Here is a 24,389-nt window from a genome sequence, read left to right on the forward strand (position 1 = left end):
TCACAGACAAAAGCTTTGAAGAGAGGACCAAAGGCACGACATCTGAAAGGCTGTCAATGTATACATGTCAGCAATGATGACAGGGAATAAATCAAGTCATTCATTTAGAGCATTCATTATGCATTTTGCAGGGAGGTGCAATGCAAATTCCTGTTTAGAAAGATATTTAATTGGATTTGTTTACTTCAAAAGTCTGCATTCCAGCTTGCAGTGATGTGTCTGCAGTCACATGGTCTCCTGATGGCCCCTTGTTACGACAGAGAACAGTTATCAAAACGAACGGGTGTTCAGTCCACACAGCCGAGGCTGGTGCGGAGGAGTGACTCCTCAGCCTCAAGCAGTAACGTTGATGTTCATGCACGAAATGATGGCAAAACGGCAGATACACATTCGCAGGAGTTATTTGTAACAATAAATTATGGGGACTACCTTTTTTACGGTTCAGTCATTTGGTTTACTTGTGTCCATTTGAAGGATTCAAGAGGCTGTTTGGCATCAAGGCTTTCTGCACTTCTGAAGTCTGTTTAATACAGCAGCACCCAGACCGCCAGAGCTGTCCTTCAGCTGGACACGTCAATAACATCAGATACAGACAGATGAGAGAGCAGGAGAGGTCTGCATTACACGGAAAGCGTGCAGGAAATCATAGATGAGCACCTGGGTACGTCCAGGGCTTTTGCAAAAGTGGGAGCCTTAAAAAAGAAGAGCTCCAGGCTGGTATCAATTAAATGAAATAAGTCACCAGCACAAGAAAAATGCTCAGCCAGGATCTTGCTTACTTTTATACCTGTCTGCTTACAGACGAAGAGACTGGGATCCTCAGACCAAACAAGACCCTTCTGAGGCATGAAAGGGTTCCAGCCATGCTGAGAAGCAGAGAGAGCTGTGCTGCAGCGTCATGGAGAGGTGTCTGTGATACTCGGGCTGCTTGAGCAACAGGGAATCTGGGCAGCTGAACAGCTCACGCCACAGCCCACTCGACGCCCTGAGAGATCACTTTTTACTTTGAGGTCCCAAGGGTGACCGCTGGGATCTGAGATCTGCAGGAAGAAACCCCCCACGGTGGCCACGAGGCCCTGGACAAGGCCCTGTCCTGCTGCCAGAGACACACAGGGTGTGAAGGACAACTGGTCCCAGTCCAGCGAAATTGCAGGTAATAATGAAAAAGGAGACCATCTCACTCGAATGCAATGTTTTAAAAAAAAGTTTTGTTTTTTTAACAAATCAGGTGATCGTCTACTAAATGAACCCCAGTAATCAGGGAGAACAAAAGCCTATAATTGTAGCCTAATCAGATTTGTTTGTTTTTGAAGCCATGTGTTGGGATACTGTGTGAGGTGTTCTTTTTTTTCCAGTTTTTCTGCTACGCATCTGCTGAGAAGTAAATGTAAAAACAAAACGACAGACTTGGAAAAATGGATATTGCGATTTTTTTTTGTTAGCGTGTGTCATAACAAAGCTCTTGGCACAAGAAAAACACTGCTTCATTTATAAATATTTATAGTGGATAGATGCTTTAATCAATTGATTTGTGAGCAAGAAAAAAATATAAATCAAAGGTGAAAAAAAGCTGTTCCTAAACCAGCCTTGGATTTCTTGAGTTCCCCAAAAGTATTACATGGCGTGTTGTTGTTCTGTTTTGGGTTTTCACTTTTAAAAACACTCTCCGAAATTAGGTGGAAGACATCTGGTGTCCCAACTCATCTTTGTTTTTCAGAAAGTGTAGCAAAATTAATCCTAACTAGCAGTTATTGTGGCTGCAGTGTGTGTTGGTGTGAAATGGGGGAAAAAAAATGTTTTATATAAAATAGTAATAGTCAGTATTATTATAATGATTGTTGTTCATGTTGTTATTAATAATCATGTATAGTATATACTCTATAGTATAGAGGAGAATGAACCCTAATGTACTTTGAAAGCTATCTGTCTTTCTTCTATGAGTGGCAAGGTGCCATCTATTGAAAATGTGCCTTAGTAGAGAGCAAAGGTACACACCATTGCCCTGACAAAAGCACCTAGAGAAGGAGTTACTGGTACTAAACTACCACTAAGAGTCGTGTGTGCTTCTGACTGTATCGATGCCATGAACGTCGATTCAGGGATAATGGAAACTCATTCTTACCAGTGTGACAGTTCTGTCTTTTGTCAGCGGGTTTCAGTGTGACTCATCCCTCGTCCCCTTCACCCGTCTGCTCCTGTCAGAAGTGAACGGGCTGACACCTCGACATACCCTGCCCTCCCCTGTAGCAGGAGGTGGGAGAGGAACACTGGAAACATCTGACTCTTGATACAAGAGCTGGCAGGAGAGTCAGCGCTGTGACCCAGTACTCACCATAAGGCATCCAGATGGAGTTGAGCATGCAGGAAACACATGGTGCAGTGAGACCAGGCATTCCAGCGCTCACAGAGTGACTCCCAGCATCAGCTGCAGCGTGTAGCACAGAGATCTGTCAGGGCAGAACCAACGGTGAAGCTGCAGAGAGGCGTGTCCAACAGTAGCAAGGCTTCAAGAGGAAATGTCCTGTTTGGTTTGAAAATGAAGACGTCAGAAGACAAGCCCAGTCTGCGTTGAGAATAACGTACGGTACCAGGAACCGCAAAGATCTCTTCTCCTCTTCGGAAGGTGAAGGCGGTGGGACGTAACAACTCCTTTCAGCTCTTTTCTGGAGGAGTGAAACAGAGACCTGGCTGTACTACTTCACCACTGCTGTAGCAACACCGCACTCCACCAATCCAAACTGTCCACTGCCCAATGGATAATACCCATTTGATTTAAGGCAAACACAATATTGAGCATCACTGTACAAATATATTATCCAATGTTGTTTGAATTCCCAAAACACATTTCTTTTGGTGTCTAATTATCTTATTTCATTAGTGGCGTAATCCTCTGAGGCATGAGGTGTGGTTTTTTTAGTGTTATATACAGTACTGTACACAAACAGGAGTGTTCTCCTGCAGTGTCCTGGAGTTCCAGCCAGAACAGGCCTTGTTTTGGGTGCTTATTCAGCTACTATCCAGCTTCATGACACTTCCGCGCTGTATCGTACGCACACAAATGCAGCTGTTTCACTGGGAATTACACCTGGGATAAAACTTAAAATGATTTGTGTGCTCATGAAAAAGGCTAGTCTTTGGAAGACAGAAATGTAGGTTCAGTTTCTTCAGCCTTTTTTATGTTGGGGAGGTTTTTTTTTAATATACATGTCTGTTTACTTCGTCATTATTTTGATTTTTTTTTTGCTTGCACTTCATTTGATTTAGTCATGAGTAACAAAGGACTGACGGTATGAAACATCACAGCTTACTTACTGCCTTTAACACCCTAAATGGGGAATTTGCTTTACAGGCAGGCAAAATACACAACACAACACACAATAGATTTAAGACCACATAAGGCTGTTAACAGACAAAAAACATACATGCGGAAGCTGAGAACAAATCTGTGCTTTCCTCTAAGGTTAGCTTGTAATCAACAATAGTGCCAAGACATTTGTGATTGTTGACAGTTTCAATTTCTTGCTCCTCGGTGACTGTTGGTCTTGCAATTGGTGGTTGCTTTTATAATCAATGATTGTATCTTGAATTTTTGACAATAAGACAAAGGAAGGAAATATCAATGCCACTGGCCTGAAATCATTTAGTGTCTTGGGCCAATTGTGTTTTGCAACTGATGTGATTGTTGCCAGTTTCCAAATCTTGGGCACTTTCTGCTGATTCAGAGATAACCTCCTCCGTGAGAGTGCTATAAGAGATTTAAATACAATGAAGTATAGAATTGCTCAGCACACAACCCCTGCCCACTAACGTTAGTGGGTCCAAGACTTCTCCTGACTTTCTTCAAAATATTCTAAACATATCGTGGATCAAATTCAACCTTGGTGGAGGCGGTGAGCTTCTCTTCGAGCTCCCTAATTTCTCCACTAAACTCCTGCTTGTCAGATCTAAGGCAAAAACTGTTCAGTTCATCAGCCAGCTCTTTCTTAGTGTTAAAACTATCAAAGTTCACCACGGTTGGTCCCTCTGGGTTGTTGAGAACATTCTTTTACTTTTTCCCCAGTAAAGAGCAAAATAAAAAGTTTTACTAGAAAAATATTTTTACGGACCCTGTAGCTGAACTCTAAAGCGCAGAAGATCAACTGTTAACAGAGACGTTGTCCGGAGCTGCACCGAGGCAGCTGGTTAGGACCCTATCCGAGGCTGTGGTAGATTAATCCCGGGAAGGTCCCAAAAGTAACCAAATCCTAAAAATGTAAACGGATGCCGTAGTTAAGGGATTGAGGAAGGGTTCCGAGAGCCAAAAGACGATTAGGGTTAAAGTGTTCTTTCCCAAAGGCGGGTAAGGCGAGGGTTGAGCTCGGAAGAGGGAACCTCAATGGAGTGAGAGGGTATAAGCAGGGAAGCATGAGGAATGATAATTGATTAATTAGCACGCGGGTGTTTCTGGTGAGAGGTGCTCATGGGTATGTGGTGATGTCTAAGTGCTCGCGTGTGATTCGTGATAAAAATACATTTTAATGTTTTGCCCAACTTGCGGTTACCCAAGCACAACGTACTCACTTGCCTACTGTATATCCTAGGTGTGTTTAAATCCCCCCCCCCAGACTTAGACTAAAAGCCAAGATTGTGTCTCACTCAATTGAATTTGAAGGGACCACTCAATGTGTAATGTTTCATTGCTACGTGTGTTCGATGTATAACAATCTTTGTACCTCACTGCTCGGGATGAAGGGCTGGTTGACTTGACTGAAGTTGCAGAAAGAAGCTAATTTGTGTTGTACTGTAATTTAAATTATTACACAAATATTATAATTAAATCATAAGTCAACCTCTACGTCTACAGAGTGAACCCACAATCAAACAATAAGTTCTCTCCTTACACCCTTGTAAAAAATAAGACATGACTCCTCATGCCACCTGTGACTGATCAGCAGTATAATTCTCTTTCCACTCTCTCATAGTCGAGAGCATCTAATAAGATGGTAAAAAAAATAGTTCTTTATGCTTATCCGACACCTCAGGTTTCATTGTAAAAGAATTGTGGCCAATTCCTGGCAGGATTTTAAAAGAATGCTGTTTCACATTTGCAAATGTCTTACAAAACTAATGGTTGCTTCACAGCCAACGTTTTTCTATTTATTTTTAAAATTTTTATTGTGTGATTTTTCCTTGATTTTGTGGAAAGTTAGATTTTTTGGTAGCTTCCGAAAAATAGCAGTTTTTTTTGTTTGCGCCATAGTGATCAATTCCATTGCGTCCGTAGTTTGTAAAACATGTATGTAATTTATTCTGAAACATCCCTCATATCAATATTTGCTCACTGTAAGTGAATAGAGACATACAAATATACCTAAATGTTTAGGTCTCCCATCATAAACAGATGTATTGTGACATAAAATATAAATAATATACTTTATGTATATTATTATATACTAATATAAATAATAATAATGTAGACATTCAGTGCACCCATTTATGTATTCCATTTCATTAAAATTAACAGAAAGCTGCAATTCATCCTCCACTTTTAGGCAAATTCTGATCCCTTGTGTATGAAAGAGAAAATAGAACCACACTGTGCTTGACAAGACATATATACTGTATATTTACATGCATCTGTAAACTAAAAGACGTACAGTGACTGCAGCAGCACATGTCCTCCAGGAATGCAGTCCATTGAGCTTTATGCGTGCTTGCACAACAGACAAGGTCACATCTGGAAGGATGATCACTGCATTCAATTAAGCAGTACATGGTATAATTGCTTTAGCCCAACTCCTAACATTGCACACTTCGGAAGGAATTGAAATGCAGCGAGTGGGATGGGAATGTTATTAGTGGGGTTCTTGCCTGACGTCATTGTCTCTTCCAGCCCATTTAAAAAGATGATGCATACCTTCCACATATCGGGGTGACTGTCCCTGAGCTCCAGTCGGCTTCCACGGTATTTACAGAGCTGGGAAACCGAGCAAACCTCACTGCAATGTGCTCTCTGTGCTCAGTTTTATTTTAAGTCTGCGCTTTGCTTTTTCTCTCTCTTTTTTTTGGGGGGTTTACAGGAATGAAGTAAATCTGTCTGAAAGAGGAATCAGCTGGGTCTGATTTCAGGGTTTATCGTGTACTTCAAGAGCTTCAAAGAAGATATCTTGCCGGCACATGAGAGCTGGTCGATGAGCTTCGGAGCAGAGCCAGGAATGAGCATGGAAGACCTGTAAAAATCTGGATATTTGAACAATCCTTGATGTGCTGAGGACATTCCAGAGCCTGGGTCCTTTTTCCAAATGCCATGGCATTTCAGATTTCTGTTCTATAATTAAATTGAACATTAATTTGTTGATTAATTAAAAGATAAGCTCAATAAAATCAATCAATCAATAAATAAAATAAGCTAAGGTCCAAGATAAGCTACTGTACTAGCTACTAGACTGGCCAATGGCTACCCCTCATTTATACCCATCCTTGTGTTCTCACAGGTATGTTTATCAGTGTTCTCATCAACAGAGATGTACGTCAGAAGACTGTACATTAAAGAGCAGTGGAGGTCTACAGAGCAGAAGGTCAGGCCCGTCTTGCTTTTTTTGGTTGCTTGTAAGTAACTGATCCCAAAATCTCAATTATTAATTTTTGCAAAGTTCAGAGAGTGGACATCATCACCTCAGAGTTACACAGACTTTTTTTTTTATAGTCCATAAACCATATGTTGATCAGGTATTAGTCTAAAGAAAAATGCTGAAAAACAAGTTCATGCAAACAGGGGCAGGTACCGTATGTAGTTCTAATCAATTTGACAGATTTTTCCGCTGGATAGATTGATAGATTCATGGTGAGAATCTCAGAACCTCAAGAATTTCAGGGTACAGGAAGGCACCGTTAAACTAAAGTTGAGTTGCAGTATCAGCAGGCCAAAAACACAGGGATCAGTGCGCTCTTCAACATCCGAGCAACGACACCAGAAGAAGAAGGAAGGAATTGTGTCGAACAGAAAGAGGTGATGCAAGGAGGTGCTTGAGCTGTACGCAAGACATTCAGGAGGTTAAGGCAATTCTTTTTAATGCCCTGTAAATCTATTTAGCTACATTTACATCCTTATTTTTGTTTTGGTGAGTCATGACATCCGGAATAAGATGAAAGTTGCAGGACTCACTGGTGTGGCACGGGGCAGTCATCGCACACCTGCAGTCCCACTCTACAGCGGTTCCAGGACAGGCAGGAAGTTTCTTCAGCTGGAAGGCTGGTTTCCACAAGTCCAGGGCAGAACTGAGTTAGGACATTGGGGGTTAACATCCCTACCATTTCAAAAAGCTCCATGATACCTTTAACGACCAACTAGTCAAGATCAGACTCTCATTTAAACCTCCTCCAGAGTAAAGAGCACAAACTGCACCTCCTCCAACAGTAATTACAGCAGAAATCTGGTGTCTCACCCCAGTACAGCTGACCAGGCCCAGCTTTGCTTGGCTTCAGAGGTCTAACGAGATCACTCGACAAAGTGGTAACGCTACATATTCCTATATGCTGCTGCAAAATTATGTTTTATCTAGTAACAAACTGAACTAATGAATAATTAATAGCGGGCTTTGCAGATAGAGGTGTGAGATATGATGCCTGTACTGTAAGCTATGAGTACAAATTGCCTACAAAGCAGCAGCGCTGAGAAAACTAAGCTGTCTTCTAAAAAAAAAACTTCTGATGTTGTTGACACCCAGCATCTCCATGGTGCACACTAATGAAAAGAACATTAATTAATCAAACACTCGTTCTCTGTGAAGGGACAACTGTTTTCCAATTGAAGCTTTAGTTTGCTTTATCTTGTCTGTGAAAGGTGTTGCTCAGCAATGAGTTTCCTGTGTCTTTACCTCTTAAATAAGGGAAGTGGGAACAGACAAATTATCGGGAAAGAAGACAAGGCACAGGATGGAAAGCATATGAAAATGTTAACTTGCAAACCATGTTGAAACCTGAAGGTTTACTGTGTATTCTGCATGTACAGTATGTGTATACAGTACCCAGCATATACGTACGCCTGACGGCTCCAACATTTCATGAAACATTTCATTTCTTATGAAATAGTTATAATGCAAAAGGTCATGAAAAAATAATCTAACAATGTAAACAGTGCTTTTTAGTCCTTTGCTGAATTTCATATTATCAATATTTCACTACTATTTTCATTACTGTTAAAGAACAGATTAGGTTAGAATTAAACAGGAATTACATGAAGCCACCAACATGCAGATAATGAAGGATAAACATACACCAATGCATTGATTTTTATTAGAAGCAAAGCTATTTTAGTGCTTCTACCATAGTTTTGTAGGACATCAGCTCTAAATAAATATTCTATTCTAAATATTCTTTGACATATGTCTCTTGTCAAAGAAAGAACTAGGCATATTCCTATTGTTAAAATATAATAAAGTGACTCATTCTGTAAAATGATTTGCATGGATGTCAGTAAACATAGTGGAATATCTAATTTGTTAATGGTCAGTCCTAACTAACTATAGCATCAAACCTTAGTCACAGCCATTTGGCTCTGCTCCATGTGTACCAGATGGTACCTTTCGTAACACGTAAGGTATTAGCAATGAATAGCTAACACATGCTGGAGGTTACAGCCAGAGCACGCATTTCAAAATAGGTTATCACTCTCTTGGAAACACCTAAAAATATTTGTTTGCGTTTCCAAATTATACTACAGTTTTTTAAGTAGGTAGCACTGACCTTAAAGCAATTGTTTCCTTCAAAGCCCATAAGACATTTTAATTAAAATCATAATTCAAGAGCATGTTGGTTGCATGTTGGTAAATACTGACCACTTCCTTTTACAAAACTCTATCCAAATATCCCTGCAAGCAATGGCATCCATTTAAGTAATGATAGAGATACAGTAAGAGGACTAGCTTATATACTGGATAATCTGCATGTACTCATATTGTAATTGTCTGCTGCTTTGAGGAGTTTAAAAGAAGAGATTGTAGAGATACCTACAGGATATTCTCGTTCAGCAGCTGAAGGATTGCAGGAATTCCTGATAACGTGACCACGTTCTGACTCGCCACCTTAGTTTGTCCTCTTGTTTTCATGCTGTTGTTTGTAACTGCTTAGTGGATCAATAAAAACCTTATGGCAGTTTTGCAGGAGTATTTGGACAGATGCTGGTGAATTAATACCACATTGATTTTGTCACGGCCATTGTTAAACCTTGGTTGCCATAGCATCTTGCCAAAAAGCTGAAATTTAAATTTCCCTTTTCTTCCTTCAACTTGAGCAGATAAACTGATGGTGTTTAACTCCTAATGGGGCACTAAGAGGGTCAATGGGTATGATGATTCAAATATCTGTGGCTACTAGATCATCATGTTACAAATTTTTAAGAAAATCTTGTTTCAGTGAAAGCTGGTGCTGTTACTGCATATTATTATGAGTAACAGGTTTTCTACTGTTGGTATAAATCTGCGAGTGCATGTTAGAGGCCAGAGCCTGTTAAAAAAAGTGTGTTTCATAGGCTCTGAAGAAGCCTTTGAAGTTACTTCCTTTTATGAATTCTGATCATACAGGTTTGGGTTCAACTACACTAATAAAATGTACTACGCACAACAAAAAGAGTTCCCTCCAAATGCACTGGGATGAAGAAATGGATTTTCACTCTGAACGCTAATACTAATGGTTTCTCATTTAAATAACCTGACTGATGAGTACAACCTCTAGGTATTTCACATTTAATAGTCAATTCAGTTCTAGCTTCTGAGTCAATTAAACAAATTGATAGTGTTAAGAAAAAGTATTGTGAAGACTGGCTGACAGGGGTCTCTTGCTGGTCATGTGTTTATTGTTGGGTAATCAGGAACTCATGAAAGAGATGTGAAAATCTAATCAACATGTCTCACTTTAACATCAGTGTTTAGAGTCTCGAAGGGATAGTCAGAGTAAAAACCAAAGTCCTTTCCGTTACAGAAAAGTTAACAATTCTGAAGCCGAAAGAAAAGAGGCTCTCAATCAGAACCACAGCACAGAAACTGGACACACCAAAACCAACAAGTCAGAATATACTGAAGAATAAAGAAACCGCAGGTGTCATTATCAATAAGCCAGGACTGTCCAAAAGAAACCTCGGACAAGGGGGGGGAGAAAGAGCACGCGGGGCTGCCCTGGAGCTGGCTCACTCCTCTGAATTGATGATGTAAGTAATGATGGTGGCAGCAGAATGAACTCTGAAGTTTACAGACACGTTTGGTCTTCCCACATAGAAAGAAATGCTTCCATGCTTATCACACATTATGCATTTTGCTTTCTAAAGAAACAGTTGAAGTCAGGTCAGAGCCTCAGGAATGGACAACGACAAAGTGGCTGCAGCAACGTCAAAGGCTCAATGGGCACCAGACTCCTTGTTTTTACTGCCTGACTTATACGATGAAATATTTGTAAAGTGAAGGCATCGTGATACTTCAGGTCACTTGAAACCACTGGGTAGAAAACCAGGGAAAAGTTTGAGCAAGAAACTTTATAAGCTTCAACTTCACATGACAGCTTTTCTGACGAGTTTAAAAGTTGAAGGTAAATTTCGTGAGGGGATCCGAGAAAACTTTGACCCACAGCTTAAGCTGGGTCTGTGTGCCTTAGAGTTTAGCTTTCATTGGGGCTGTATCTGGGACGTCTTTCTAAATCTAAGAGTGTACACTGGACAGGAAAGCACATTCTTTCAAACTGGACATTTAATCCACCTGTAATATGACATTTCATTACTTTGTACTTCTTGTTTTATATCTGTAAATGTGTCCGTCGCGGCTCCGCTCGGGCTCGTGCCCTTGCCACAACACCTGGGCGCGAGCCCGGGTCTCCGGCTTAACGCAACAGGGAGCCAGCCGAGTGAACTGAAGAAGACCTCCCCAGCCCCGACGCCTGAGGTCCCTGCCACGCACAGGGAGGGCGATGACATCACCGTGCCCAAACTAGCTCCGCTACATAAACATTAAGCCAACAAACAGCCCATATAGGCATGAAAAAGAAGCATTTAGAGAAGGAGCAACAGACTTAATTAATCCGATTCCTTTTTATCTCTGGTCAAAGTGCCCTATACACCAGCACATCCCTTCTCCTAAGTCACTCTCTCCAGCTGAATATTCGGCACAGCTGGGCTTGACTCACATGTCCTCTGAGGTGTCTCATGGTCTGTGACCCCCGGACTGCTTCATGGTAGAATCATAAATATCAGCCAACTGAAATCGCTAAACAAAAAGCAGCATTAATATCATTTAAAAAATCTGTGTGGTATAGCCCTTGGACTTCTCAGTTAATTGTTCTTCAGAACTGCCAGTACAGGGTGAGCCAGGAAATGGAACTGTACATGTTCACAAGAAGCAGACCAATAAATCATAACATTTTATTTTTCCCTTAGCTTTCATTTGGGTTTTATCAACATAAGCAGTCAAACCAATTTGATTAAACTTTTACTGTACATCTACTTTGGCTGATTAGTTTGACTAATATTTATTAGTCATTTGTTTATTAGTTATTATTATTCTAACAGGCTGTCAGGGCAGGAATGTTCATTTTCACTGTGCTGCTGTTTGCTGGACAATTCTAGTGTAGAACACCAGCCTAGAAGCACAAACACAAATCTCGAAATAAATATCTGAGGGCTGCTAATTAAAGAGACAGAAGATAAACCAGCAGAAACTTATGAAATTATCTTAAATTTGTTTGAGTTGGTTCAGGTGGGTGGGTGCATCAGCATGTACTGTATAGGCTGCAAAGGAAAAAGTCAAAGGTTTATTTCATGCTGAAAAGAGAAGAGAGAATAAACCTATTACTTTTTCCTTTGCAGACTACACATGCTGATGCAGCCACTCACCTGAATAAAGAGGGACTGCTTTTTATACACAATACCACTACACCGGTGGGGGATAAATCGTCTTCATGTGTGGCTCAGCAGATCAGTGCTTTTGTGCTTTTTGACTTTTGCCAGTATTTGACTTCTTGCCAGCAGCAGCAAGTAAAGGTCACTGAAACCACCAGCAGGGTTACAGAGGTCAAGCTCTTCTTACTGGGCATCTGTATCTAAGCAATTCCACACTTTCAATTAAGATTGGATCACGTAGAATAACTCAAATATAATTCAGAAGAAAATAAATATTTAGACAGGCTGCCTTGCCATCTGTGTAAAATGTAACCTGAGTCTAGATTTTAAAGAAGAATATCGGCTGTGGTTCAAGGGTGATCAGAGACAGGAGACTGATAGTCTTTTTTCATCAGTTGGATTAATGGAGTAGACAGATAGCACCCAGGATTTTAGAAAAGCAAAAGGGTGTATTTTGATGCAGAAATAGGTCTGTCACGCCCTCTGCAGCCAGAGGGCGCTCCTTCTCTGTCCTGTCCCTAGTTTCCGGTCTGCTGTCCTTCCTGTCCCTCTCTTTCCCTTGGGCTATATATTTCCGGGTCTTGCACTCTGTCCTCGCTCAGCATTGACGTTCGGATGTCCTGAGACCCGCCTAGCACCAGGGCGCCCCACGTCCGCTCCCTGAGGGCATAGGTTTCTATACGGCATTCTTGAACTCTTTGCACTATGAGCCCGGGCCTTTTTCCCGTCTCGCCGCTACGCATATGGGTCTTTTTCCGCTCTCCTGCTCCCCACGGTTAGTCCCTTTGGACGTCCGTGACAAGGTCTCCAGTCTGCTCCTGGGTTAGTTAATTGGGAGAATTTTAATATAATGTATGGATTATAAGAACGGGCTTTATCAGATGTAAGAATAAAGTGTCTTTTAGGCTTTTAGGCTCAAAACTCAAGTATGAGTATGAGAGGAACTAGTAACAAAGCAGCTGACCAGCACTCATATAGTTGCTACACCACCCAGGGGTGGGTGTCAACATCAATATATCAAAATATTGATTACCATACTTTATGTAATTATATCTGTCATGTCATCTCACAGTAACTAGAATTTGACCAAACTACTGAAACTTTACATACAATGGCGCCTCTGCTACCCGATACCGTTGTTTGTGGTGGTTTTGTGATGTCCAGTGGTTGTCACGCCTCCCCACTGCTGATAGCCATGCCTGAAAATTGAAGCTCCTGTGCTTTTAGCAGCAAGATCTTTATCAGAATTCTTCTTAACTGTGACCCAAACCCGATACGTCATCAGCCTGTGCTCATGGATGATAACTACACATTGGTTGCTTGAGGCTACACCACAGTCAGGCTTAAAAAAAAATCAATCTGAAACAAATTTCCCACACTTCACAGTTGCAGTTTTTCATTTTCTGTTGACTCATCTCATGTGGGATGCACAGACATTGTGTCCTGTACGTCCCTCTGCTCCAGGAGAGACAAGGCGGCATGACTGAGGTCAAGAAACTGAGAACTTCCATCGTCCCCGAAGCGTTTCAGTACTCAGCACTCCCAAATCAGAAAATGAGACTGTGCTGAAGCGAGCTACTGTAGCTTATGAGGAACTGAGTAGAAAAGAGTTTGCGTAACAGAAACTTCATTTTCTCTATTATCTTTTGAAGGGGAAAACCACATTCAGCAAGATTTTATTTCTGAAAGTGATTTTTTGTTGTCTTCCTTTCTTTATAAACAATAATTCTTGTGAAAGTGTGATTTCTGAAGAAACCGCTGTTCTAAGGCACAGCTGCTACTCTAAATAATTTTGTTTTGTGTCGTGGAAGAGTTGAAGTGGTTTTCCCAGCAGTTAGATGGGATGTAATATCCCCCACTGCTGCACTGGATATCACTCAGACCTGAAGAGTCCATGCTGACTGAGTGCTGCCAAACAACTTCTAAAACACCAGTTTCCATCAAGATTTCGAGAACACCAAGGATAAATATTACCTTTCCATTGGTCTCTTGCATGCATGCTACTACTATAAGTACATAGCAAAAAAATAGATTTGTTAAATTTCCCAATGTAGAGAAGCATAAAGACATCAATTATATCCGTATTCATCAAATTAAAGTAGGGTGAACAATTGTGGTGCTCAAATGACTAAAGAAAAAAAGTGTCTTGTTTCAGGACATTTTGGACAAAAGTCCTCTTCAGCTGGTAGGAAACCGCTTCGCAGTTAACTTCCTGTTTTTACAACATCTGTGCATCATATTATGATGATGTCAGAACAGAACATTTATTCCAAGAGGTTCCAAAGTCTCCGGCGTGAAGATCAATTTTCGCTCCTTTTTGTTTGCGTGAAGCATTTGTTCCATAACACTGAGTCACTCCACAGACGGGGATGTCTTCAGCAGGGTGATTATCTCCAAAGTTTGACTGAAGTGACGAGCGACTGGAAATGCTGTGGTATTAATTTGAATGCTCAGTAGATGTTCCACTAAATGGCCAGTTAATCATCTTTAGCTTTCTCCACTTCTTTTAAAGGAAATGCCGTAAACTACTCCTTTAGACATGCAGATAAAGGGTTAGCAAATGGAAACTGGTGAGTTAAGGCCTCTGATTTCTGTGCATAGGTTGGTGTGTTGCTTGGAAAAGTGGCTTTTAAAAATTCTAGTGCTGACAAAGTATTCTTTTATGTCTGTGTTCACATCTACATAAAATTCTTGTTCTTGTTTTAAAATTCAGTACAGGGGTCTTTCTGTAGAAGTTTAAATTTTTTTCAGTATGTTTCTTATGACGGGTGGTGACTTAGGACCAGAGGAATTCTGTTTTCTCTCAGTTTCTTACTGTTGACTAAAGCATTCTGTCTATGGCCGATACCCTTTTACTGCACAAATGCTTTCCTTTAGAAAACCACAGTTGTTTTTTTTAAAAAGCCACACTTTTCCTCACTTCTGTTTAGGAAATTGTGATTATTGCTACAAATCCATCTGAGTCATAAAAGCTGAAAATAAGGTAATAAGCCTTGAAATGAGGAATGAGGACAATTTAGAATATATAATGAATCATATCTCCTATTATCGCAGGTGGAGCATTAGTTAGGGGTACTGAGTCACACCTAGAAGACTGAGGAATCAGATCTAGGGTGGAATATTGCTTTGTACCCCTGAACATGTAGTTGGCTCCAGTTTGTTCCAGCAAATATCATCCTGCTGTATACCTTTACTGTCTGGGTCATTATTGTAAATAAGACTTTATCCTCAACAGACATATCTAGTTAAATAAAGCAATAAAGATTATATTTAATTTTTGAAGCTGTTAATTTTCTGGGCTTGAACTCTTGGAAATCTTTCCAAGAAGCAAGTTACAAAAAACACTGCAGCACTGTTTTTAAGCTGCTCTTAAATTGCATTATGTTGAGAATCTAGTAGTCCGTTTCTGTCTCTCAGTGAAGATGACACCCCACTGTTATCAATGTTATGGCCCACTGTTAGATCTATGACACATTTGGGTGACTTTGCTACACATAAACTTATTTGTTGAGTAAGCAATAAGCACTGATGAAGCAAAGAGAAAACTCTTCTTGCATTGTGTCAAACTAAAAAGCAGAATGCTGGAACTGAAGCAGACTGAAAAGCAGGGCTACTCACTTAAGTCTCAAGAAATCTCACCATATTTAGGCCTGGAAGTCTTTTGATCATTTGATCTGTTGGGTAAGACTGATAGCAATGAAACAGGGCAGAGAAAAGTTCAGAATGACTCACCAGCTATGAGAGTTTCTGCCAAGGCAAGACTCTTCTTTCACTCAGCTGGCATTCACAGAGAAGAGCCGGAGGAGAGACCTTTGCACTTCCATAAGAGGAGACGGCAGTGTAGAGATTGGTGGAGTGTCAGGACATGCACATTTCCTGCTTGTTCTAGAAGCTTTTCTTGGACTATGGATGTTTTCAAGTGATGACTGCAAAATATTATAGGCAGGTAGTAAGAATCTGCGTTTTAAACATTGCGTGGAAAGCACATGTCGAGTGGATGTACTCTGTGAAAAGGACTTATGAGTTTATGACGTGTCATCAGAGAAAAAATGACTCATCATTTTCCTCTTTGAAAGAATAGAGAATAGCAATAAATAATAAACATTATTTTATATAGCACCTTTAAAGGTGGCTGCTAAAAGCACTTTACAGAATCACAACAAGAACAAAAAAAAGAATACACAAGATAATACACAGAGGAGGCCGTGGATGGTGGTACTAAGTATAGTAGGAGCAGAGGGGTAAAGAACAGAACCAGTTCAGTAAAGGCTCTTCTAAAGAAGAAGGTTTTGAGTCTGGATTTGAAGGAGTTTAGAGAAGGTGACTCTCTGATATCCTTGGGCAGAGAGTTCCAGAGCTTGGGGGCAGAACAGGAGAAGGCCATGTCACCCATACAATGTAGACAGGCTTGGGGGACAGTAAGGAGGGCAGAATTAGAAGAGCGAAGGTTGCGAGGTGGGGAGTAGGGCGATAATAGCTCAGTCAGGTACTGAGGTGCCAAGCCATGCAGAGTCTTGTAGGTGAGCATGAGGATTTTGAAATCCACACAAAATTTGACAGAAAGCCAGTGCAGGGACTCCAGGACGGGAGTAATGTGATCAATAAAAGCCGGTAGAATGCAGAATGGAGTGAAAATTGTTGAATTTAAATCAACGGAAGCAAAGCTAGTGAGACCTTAGAATATTGTGTGTAATGCTGGTAATCTCTTTTAAAAAATGACATCAGTATCCTGGAACTTTTTGAAAGAAGAAGTCAACAAAAACACTTCTGGATCGAAAAGGCATACACTTCACAGACAGGTTCAAGAAACAGGACCCCTTCAGCATAATCAGAGCCGATCAGGACAAAGTGGGGAGAGGCGTATTTGAGATCCTGAAAGACACTGACACAGCCCCAGCAATTCACCTACTCATGACTTGGCATTGAAAGATGGTCCCAAGATCAGAAATAAAAGTTGCAAGCAAGTGCATTCAGAACTGAGAGCAGGAAGCTCTTCTTTGCACTAATCATAGAGGGTGTCCAGAGAAAGCCCTCTTTACTGCAGTCACTTACTTTGAAAAGCTTCACTTACTTTGAAAAGCTTCACATCAGTCACATTTAAAGGGGAAGAACTAGGAGCCGGATAGGCTTACTGTTTATGCTAGAGTTTGTGAAACCTGGTCGGAAACGTCACTTCAGAACAATAATCAAACTCCGTTGTTGTTAATGTTGTCAAGACTGAGCAACAGACGAGCTTACATCTAGCTAAGCTGTGTTCGTTAGTGTGCAACGTGAAGGCGAGCCAGAAATGTAAATCGGGCAGCGAGAAGCGCAAAGAACAGAAAAGACCATTACGTTTCCAAACACAGTGATAGCATGTCAAGTGTTCCTGTCGCCAGGGCTGCACGCCCGTTTAACAAACTGGAACTGATCACAACTTCTAAGGTCCAGCATGTCTCAGGGCAGACCGTCAGCTCCGGCTTTGCGGTCTACAGAGAACCGCACCGCAAGGCAGGTGGATTTCAGCGATATCATCGCCGAGTTTGCTGCGACGAGTCAAGCTGTAAGGTAGGGCCCGTGTATTTCACTTTTAAAATAACTAGTTACTAAGTATCAAGTTCAATGTGTTAGCCCTGTTTTAATCCCGCTCTCTTGCTCTGTGTGCACTGGTGGAGGGAGAAGGGGGGCTTTTGTATTTACTGTACTTGCACCCGGGCCCAAGTATGGGTTGCGCCGGCCCTGGTCGTGTCGCACCACACAGTAAATCAAAGGGAAAGTAGTGCAAGATGGATGTGAATTACTGCATAAGTCAAAAGGAAAACAGTGCAAGTTGGATGTGAGTTACTGTATAAACCTAAAGGAAATTAGTGCAAGATGGATGTGAAGTAGTTTAGTGTATCACAGAGTTACAGTGTAACCATCAGGCACAGGAGCGTATGTATAGATGTCGAATTGCGACTAATTGAGCAGGTTTTTGACTGTCTTTCGTATACTGTAATTGTTTAATATAACTGGATGTTTTGAAACAGCGTACAACGCGCAACACACGCCCCCAGATAATAATCGCCCATCGCCCTCAGCCCCCAGACTGAGCGGCCTGTCCTGAGCGCACCGGCTTCGCGTTTGAATCCAGCGGGCGCTTCCCGTCGCCTGGCAACGCAAAAAGCGTGGCGACCAATCGGGGGACGCTGCGCCGCGGAGTGATGCCTCTCCAGATAACTGTCCTGCGGTCGGGGACGAAAAATGTTATAAACCCCCGCCCGGCGAAGTCGTCTTCTCCCTCCTCCCCCCAACGTCGTGTTTTCGCCCTGGTTGAAATAGGGCGTACATATCCCACGAGGTTGTTTTTTTTGTTGTTTGCTCTCCATTGATATAGGAGAGTAACAAAATAGTGCCCCGCAGTGGAGGAATACGCGTGCTTCCCGGCGGTAGTGATTCGGCGTATAAGAGAGCGCTCCGCGGGCCCGGTGCTCACAGCGCAGCAGTGTGGTTGCGGGATTTGGATGTGGCTTGAGTGTCTGTCTTAGAGCTGTTTCTCTCCTGCGTGTGTCCTTTACAAGTGTTGAGCGGAACCTGTCTGCGCAGTAAGTATACTTCTGTATCCCGCTGGTTTCGATGCCTTGGTTTGTTCAAGGTGTTTAATAAAAGTGCGCGTCCGGGGTAAGAGTTTGTTTTTGAAAGTGCACATCTGGTGGTGGGTGTTTAAACTTGAGCGCTTACTTTTAGGAGGGAGGGGGGGAAGAGCTTTTGCTTCTTGTCTGTTAAAATCTTTTGCTTTAAAACCGTGTGTTTGGATTGGGTTTTTGGGGGGTATTGGGAGTTTTGTTAGCTTTGTGAGACCTAGCGGTTTCCGCATGTGGTAGCTGTACTACACATGTGATCTGCGTTGGTTGAAGTTTCTGCAGACGCCTCGTAATAGACGCACGTTAATTTATTTTTAAATCCGAAAAAAAAAAAGCTTTGCAGACTCCTGGAACTCAATATCCAGGCTGATCGGTCGCACGCACGTAATTTTGCTTCGCCTGATCTTTAAACAAAACTGAAGTTATGCGAAACCTAGAATTAAGTGTTGAGTGAGATCACGCAGTGCGGTCGGCTTTTTAAAAAATGCCGAGCAACCTACAGTACGTCTCTTTTATTCCGGTTACGAAAATAGAAGTGAATTTCTTAATGCGTGGTCATTAAATAGGACTAAATCGTCCTTTTTCCTGCTCCCCGAGCGCTTCTTTGAGCCGTGTATGTGGTTAGTCAAGTTCTCTGAAGTTGCGGATCGCTAAGTTAAAATTTAAAGCAACTCGAGCCTTTCCCCCCTCCCGCGGCGATTCCAGCTGTTTTAAAAGGTCGGTAGTTAATAGGAGATAAATGCTGCGACCTATATAGGACGACAGCAGGGTTGGTTGAAATGATCCCGACTTGGCTGCTCTGTGGGACAGCGAGTGCGACTCTTGTCAAGTTTTTCTTACGGAGATGCAAACCGTGAGCTGCCCAGCTGTCGGGCAAGTCGCCGAAAGCCGCAGTCTCCCAGGGGTAGAGCTGTAAAACCTGCTTTGTGTATTGCATGCAAGGTAAAGGAGGCAGGACACAAATGAACGGGCTATTTGCTTTGGGTAAAGGTCATATTGTTGAGTCATCGTGAAGTCACAATGATTAAATTCGCTTGGTGTTGCTGCGTCGGTACACATCCGTTAAGCGTGCGGTATGCGCTCTTTAATTTAGTAATGGTTTTCTCTTCTGTTGCTGTAGTCATACGTTAATCTTTTTTTCCCCCCCCCCCCCCCCCCCGGCAGTTGAGATTTAGACACAGCTGAGCATGGCCGAAGCCGGGAGCAACCAGAGCAGGTGCTCCAGCGTGCTCACCTGGGAGCAGGTGCGCCTCTTGGACGAAGTCATGACCGAGGCCGTGCCCGTCCACGGCCGGGGCAACTTCCCCACCCTGGAGGTGCGGCTCAAGGACATCGTCCAGATGGTGCGGAGCCGCCTGGAGGAGAAGGGGATTCGCGTCCGGGACGTGCGCTTGAACGGGTCCACCGCCAGTCACGTGCTGGTCCAGGACAACGGCTGGCTCTACAAGGACCTGGACGTCATTTTCAGGGTGGACCTGCCCAGCGAGGCCGAGTTCCAGCTCGTCAAGGACGTGGTTCTGGGCACGCTGCTGGACTTCCTGCCCGAGGGCGTGAACAAAGAGAAGATCACCCCCACCACCCTCAAGGAGGCCTACGTGCAGAAGCTGGTGAAGGTGTGCACCGACCTGGACCGCTGGAGCTTGATCTCGCTGTCCAACAACAACGGCAGGAACGTGGAGCTGAAGTTCGTCGACTCGATCCGCCGGCAGTTCGAGTTCAGTGTGGACTCTTTCCAGATCGTCCTGGACTCCCTGCTCTTCTACTACGACTGCGCCGAGAACCCCATGTCCAAGCATTTCCACCCCACGGTCATCGGGGAGAGCGTGTACGGCGACTTCGCGGTGGCGCTGGAGCACCTGAAGAACAAACTGATCGCCACCAAGAACCCCGAGGAGATCCGGGGGGGCGGGCTGCTGAAGTACTGCAACCTGCTCGTCCGGGACTTCAGGCCCACCGACGAGGAGAGGTTCAAGGCCCTGGAGCGCTACATGTGCTCCCGCTTCTTCATCGACTTCTCCGACATCGTGGAGCAGCAGAGGAAGCTGGAGTCCTACCTCCAGAGCCACTTCGTCGGCGAGGAGAAGAGCAAGTACGACTACCTCATGATCCTGCGCAGGGTGGTGAACGAGAGCACCGTGTGCCTGATGGGCCACGAGAGGCGGCAGACCCTGAATTTGATTTCCCTCCTCGCCTTCCGGGTGCTGGCGGAGCAGAACGCCATTCCGGATGCGTCCAGCGTCACCTGCTACTACCAGCCGGCCCCCTACGTCAGGGACCTGAACTTCAGCAACTACTATGTTGCTTCTTGCAACCAGTCTTATCCCACCTGGCTGCCGTGCAACTGAAGGAGCAGAACTGATTTGAGATGAGGGGACCAGGAATAAAATAAACGCTTCCCTCATCAGCTGTGAACTGCAGATACAACACAGGACACGATGCTCCTTCTCTCTCTCTTTCCTTCTTTGCTGCAGAGATGGTTCCAGACTCTTGGCCCCATCGTGGCGTTTGTAGTACTTTTGTTTCTCAATAAATCCTGTTCAAGTCTAGGACCGCGACATTGCCTTAATGCGAGTGGCAACAGTTCTGTCCAGATGTGAGGACAATTTCTAAGAGTGCCTTTTTTTTCCCCCCAAAAGTATAAAATGTATGTGATCTGTTGAAAAAATTTAATGAGCCTTTCTTAAAAAAAAAAGGGGGTTAAAAAATTGGGATTATTCCTGTGTACTGGAAAGGCTTAAAAACCAAAAAAAACATAAAATTGCAAACCAAAAAAAAAGAGGGGTTAATGCACATAAATATGCAGCTATTGCACAAGAAGTATTTAATGCCTTGTTTGTGTGAGTGAGGTTGTGTTCTTGTGAGATGTAACTGTGGAACTGAAGGTGCCTCCTGTCCTCCCGGGTCATTAGCAAACTGCTTTCGCAAGAATAGCGACTTGACCGGTCCCATCTTCCTCTTCCTCCGGATCGCCACGCGCCCCCTCCAGCCTCGCAGAGGTGCGGGTGCACAGGGCAGGGGCAGTGCTTTGCAGATGGGTGGTGGTGGCAGGGGGGAAGCTTAATTTAAGCCTCAACTTAAAAGGTTTTCCCTCCCCCCACCCCCCCACACTTTTCCTTCTTTCCATTACAGTGGAACGTTCCAAAAATCTGCCCGTCGGACCTTGGGAAGAGAAGAGGTGCTCTGGCTGTTATTTCCTTTGCCATGGAAGTGGGGCCCTGCTACTAACTTCAGCACTGTGGAATATACCGGTTTTGCTTACTGCCTTGCGAGGTGTGCGTGCTGTGCCGCTCTGGGAGAGAGGAAACGTATTGATACACCTCTGGCGGATGGCTAGCTGCAGGCAGCCAGCCCTGCAGGAGAGCTGGTGGTTGTGGCTTGGGCAGTATGGGTTCGGGTCTCTGTGCTGGAATATCGCGTCCTTGCTGCGGGCTGGTAATTGGATCGTCCTCAGCCCCTGACGTTCTTCCCTTGCCTTAAAAGGGTCTGCTTGGGTGTCGAATAGCTGGTGTGCCTTCACGCTGCTTTGTACTAAAATGGGATCCAGGTCTGCAGGCAGCAGCCAATGAATGTGTCAGCAGGCTATAATTATCTCTGGAAGTGTGCAGTCAGGGCACTCCTCGTGGCCACCTTATATATCGCGTTAACACTGACAAACTTCTTGCCGCTGTAGAAACCACACATTTTCAGGGTTTGCCTCTGATCCATTACGCGATTTGGCCAAGAAGGTGAGGGAAATGATTTCTGGAGCAGCAAGGGCTTGTGCCGCCTCCTGCACAGAAGCAAGCTCTGCCTGTGCTTTGGCTGAGGGCAGGCTTCTTTGTGAGCGGTGCATCCAGCTGCTGTCCCCCCCCCGAACCCCCCCCCCACTGCCTAACGACTAGTCAGGAGCCCCAGCCGCATTTCTGTAGGGGCGTGCTTCATCACCAGCTTCTGCCTTGGAGAAGGAACTCGGATCGCTTTACAGACGTCCGGCGGTTTGCTTACGTAACTTTTTGTTCAGTTTTTTTTCCCCTTTTCTTCCATGGCCTCTTGGCACTTAGCTCTGAACTTCAGTGGCTTGTATTATGCTCAGATGTGCTGTGAAGAGATAACTGTATTCCCTCTTATCTGCCCTAAACATAGGGTTGTTGACCTGCCCTTATAAAAAAAGATAGCTGGTTGCAGGGTCACTGTAGTCTTCTGCAGCAGTGGGTATGGTTCTGGGTCAGGGCGTATTGTGCTTGCGTTGCAGCAATGTTTGTGAGGCTCTGGGGGGACTGTGGTGGGGAGTGAACTTTTTTTTCTTTTTGGATGTTATGTTGGGATATAAGAAAGGGGACCAAACAGCGTATTCTATGAATTTGTAAAAAAAGTACAGAAGTGCCTAGCTCTTTTTCCCTTTTTTTTGTCTTTGGGGGGTGTAAGTTAATTTCAGAATGTGTATGAGTGGTAATGCAGTTTTCGTATGAGTAGGCTGGATTTTTTTTTTATAGCTACACAGTCATAGCTGCTTGGGGGAAGTCATGGTCCTTGTTAAGGAATTTGTGAATGAAGTGTTATTTAAAGCTCAGTGTTTTTCTTTGCTTTTGGTCTGTTGACTGTTTCCTGGTCATGGATGGGACTTACAAGCTGAGTGAGGAGACTTGCGTCACAGCAACCTTATTTTACAACCCCCCGGTTTCTCTGAGCGTGTTGAAGGTGTAACCATTCCAGCAGCATGCTTTTTTCCCCCCTCGTTACTTTCCAGAAATAAAAACTGATTTTTTAAAGACCAGTCCACTGAAACGTTCTCGGCATTTTACTAGAAGCAGACAAAAACAAACAAAAACAAAAAGGTCCGATCTTCTGCAGTGGGCATCCTTATCGAAAGTGCTGTTTGACCACGATCTTTAAATGCAAATTTGTATCCCAGTTTAAATCATATTGTGCAATTCAAGCCATACCATAGAGAATAGTTAGTGGATGCGGTACTCTTTCATGGGTCTCCAAAACTGTGCCATAATGGACACTTTTTTTCAATTCCGCAGTAAATGCAATTAAGTAATTTAAAGTCTTCAAACATTGTTCAGATAAGCTATTGAATGTTTTAATATGGGACTTGGAGGGTCTTGGGGATTATTGTGGTCATGTGTAGTCTGTGACCCTCTTCATCTTCTGTGACTAATAAAGTATTTGTGAATTGTTTTTTTGGGTTTTCTTTTTCTCCTCCTGCAACATCCGCTGCTGGCCTTCTCCCCCGCCTGTGTCATGGCTCAGTGTTGTGGCCTTATCTGCCTTCTTCCATGAGGTGGGGTATGCTGGGTTCCAGGCCGTGGTGGGAGTTGTGTGGGGTCGATTTTGCTGGGAGTCATTGAATTTCACTTGAAGCACAAACGGTGCACCTTAAACATGTCTAACCATGTACTTGAGTAGATCATTTTTAGAGTGGGGGGGGGTGTTTGGAATTTACTCCTTTTGTCCTTTAAACAAATGACAATTACAAAGTATTGCAGAGGTCTTTTTTTTTTATCGGCCTAAATTACAATTCATTTTTCACATAACAGGATGTGACAGACAGCTTATAGAAGTGGGTGGGGATTTTTTTTAGCTTATTGCCTTTTGGCGTTTGTATGTGTTGAAGGTGCATTCAGTTAAATTCGTAAGATTTGCTTCTCCTTGACTTTCCATGTAGTGTTACTCCTTGGCTTGTCCTGGGTTTGTACTTGATAGACTTCAGTCTCGTCTCGTCTGGGAGGGAGTCGTTCAACGCTTGTACTCTTTGCATTAAGAATTTTGGTCATAGTGAAAGTGTGAAGAGGGGGAAATAAAACGTCATTTGAATTCCAAAATGTTATCACCAGCATCATGACGATGTATAATCCTGTAATTTTTGCACTTTTACCTCACTGTTTTCCTTTGACAATGTGTAAAGATGGAAAAAAAAATAAACTGTTGAACCCCTAATATTC

General features: G+C 43.2%; 1 protein-coding gene across 2 annotated transcripts; it reads left to right on the forward strand.

Annotated features, from left to right (window-relative positions):
- The first annotated feature begins 18,312 nt into the window (after positions 1 to 18,312).
- Positions 18,313 to 24,384, forward strand: tent5c (terminal nucleotidyltransferase 5C). 2 transcript variants are annotated; one of them, XM_088914295.1, is made up of 2 exons: positions 18,313 to 18,423; positions 19,627 to 24,384. In XM_088914295.1, exon 2 carries the CDS (start codon positions 19,650 to 19,652, stop codon positions 20,805 to 20,807), a length of 1,158 nt encoding a protein of 385 aa, XP_088770421.1. In that variant the 5' UTR covers positions 18,313 to 18,423; positions 19,627 to 19,649; the 3' UTR covers positions 20,808 to 24,384. The 2 variants fall into 2 exon arrangements, with proteins under 2 accessions (XP_088770421.1, XP_088770422.1); XM_088914296.1 differs by lacking the exon at positions 18,313 to 18,423 and adding an exon at positions 19,302 to 19,404.
- Positions 24,385 to 24,389: the final 5 nt, after the last annotated feature.

The sequence above is a fragment of the Atractosteus spatula genome, chromosome 4, assembly GCF_055471065.1.
Source record: "Atractosteus spatula isolate fAtrSpa1 chromosome 4, fAtrSpa1.hap1, whole genome shotgun sequence".
NCBI classification, from domain to species: domain Eukaryota; kingdom Metazoa; phylum Chordata; class Actinopteri; order Semionotiformes; family Lepisosteidae; genus Atractosteus; species Atractosteus spatula.

Coding starts and splice junctions, on each gene's coding strand:
- tent5c (XM_088914295.1), top strand. CDS start 19,650: ATGGCCGAAGCCGGGAGCAACCAGAGCAGGTGCTCCAGCGTGCTCACC.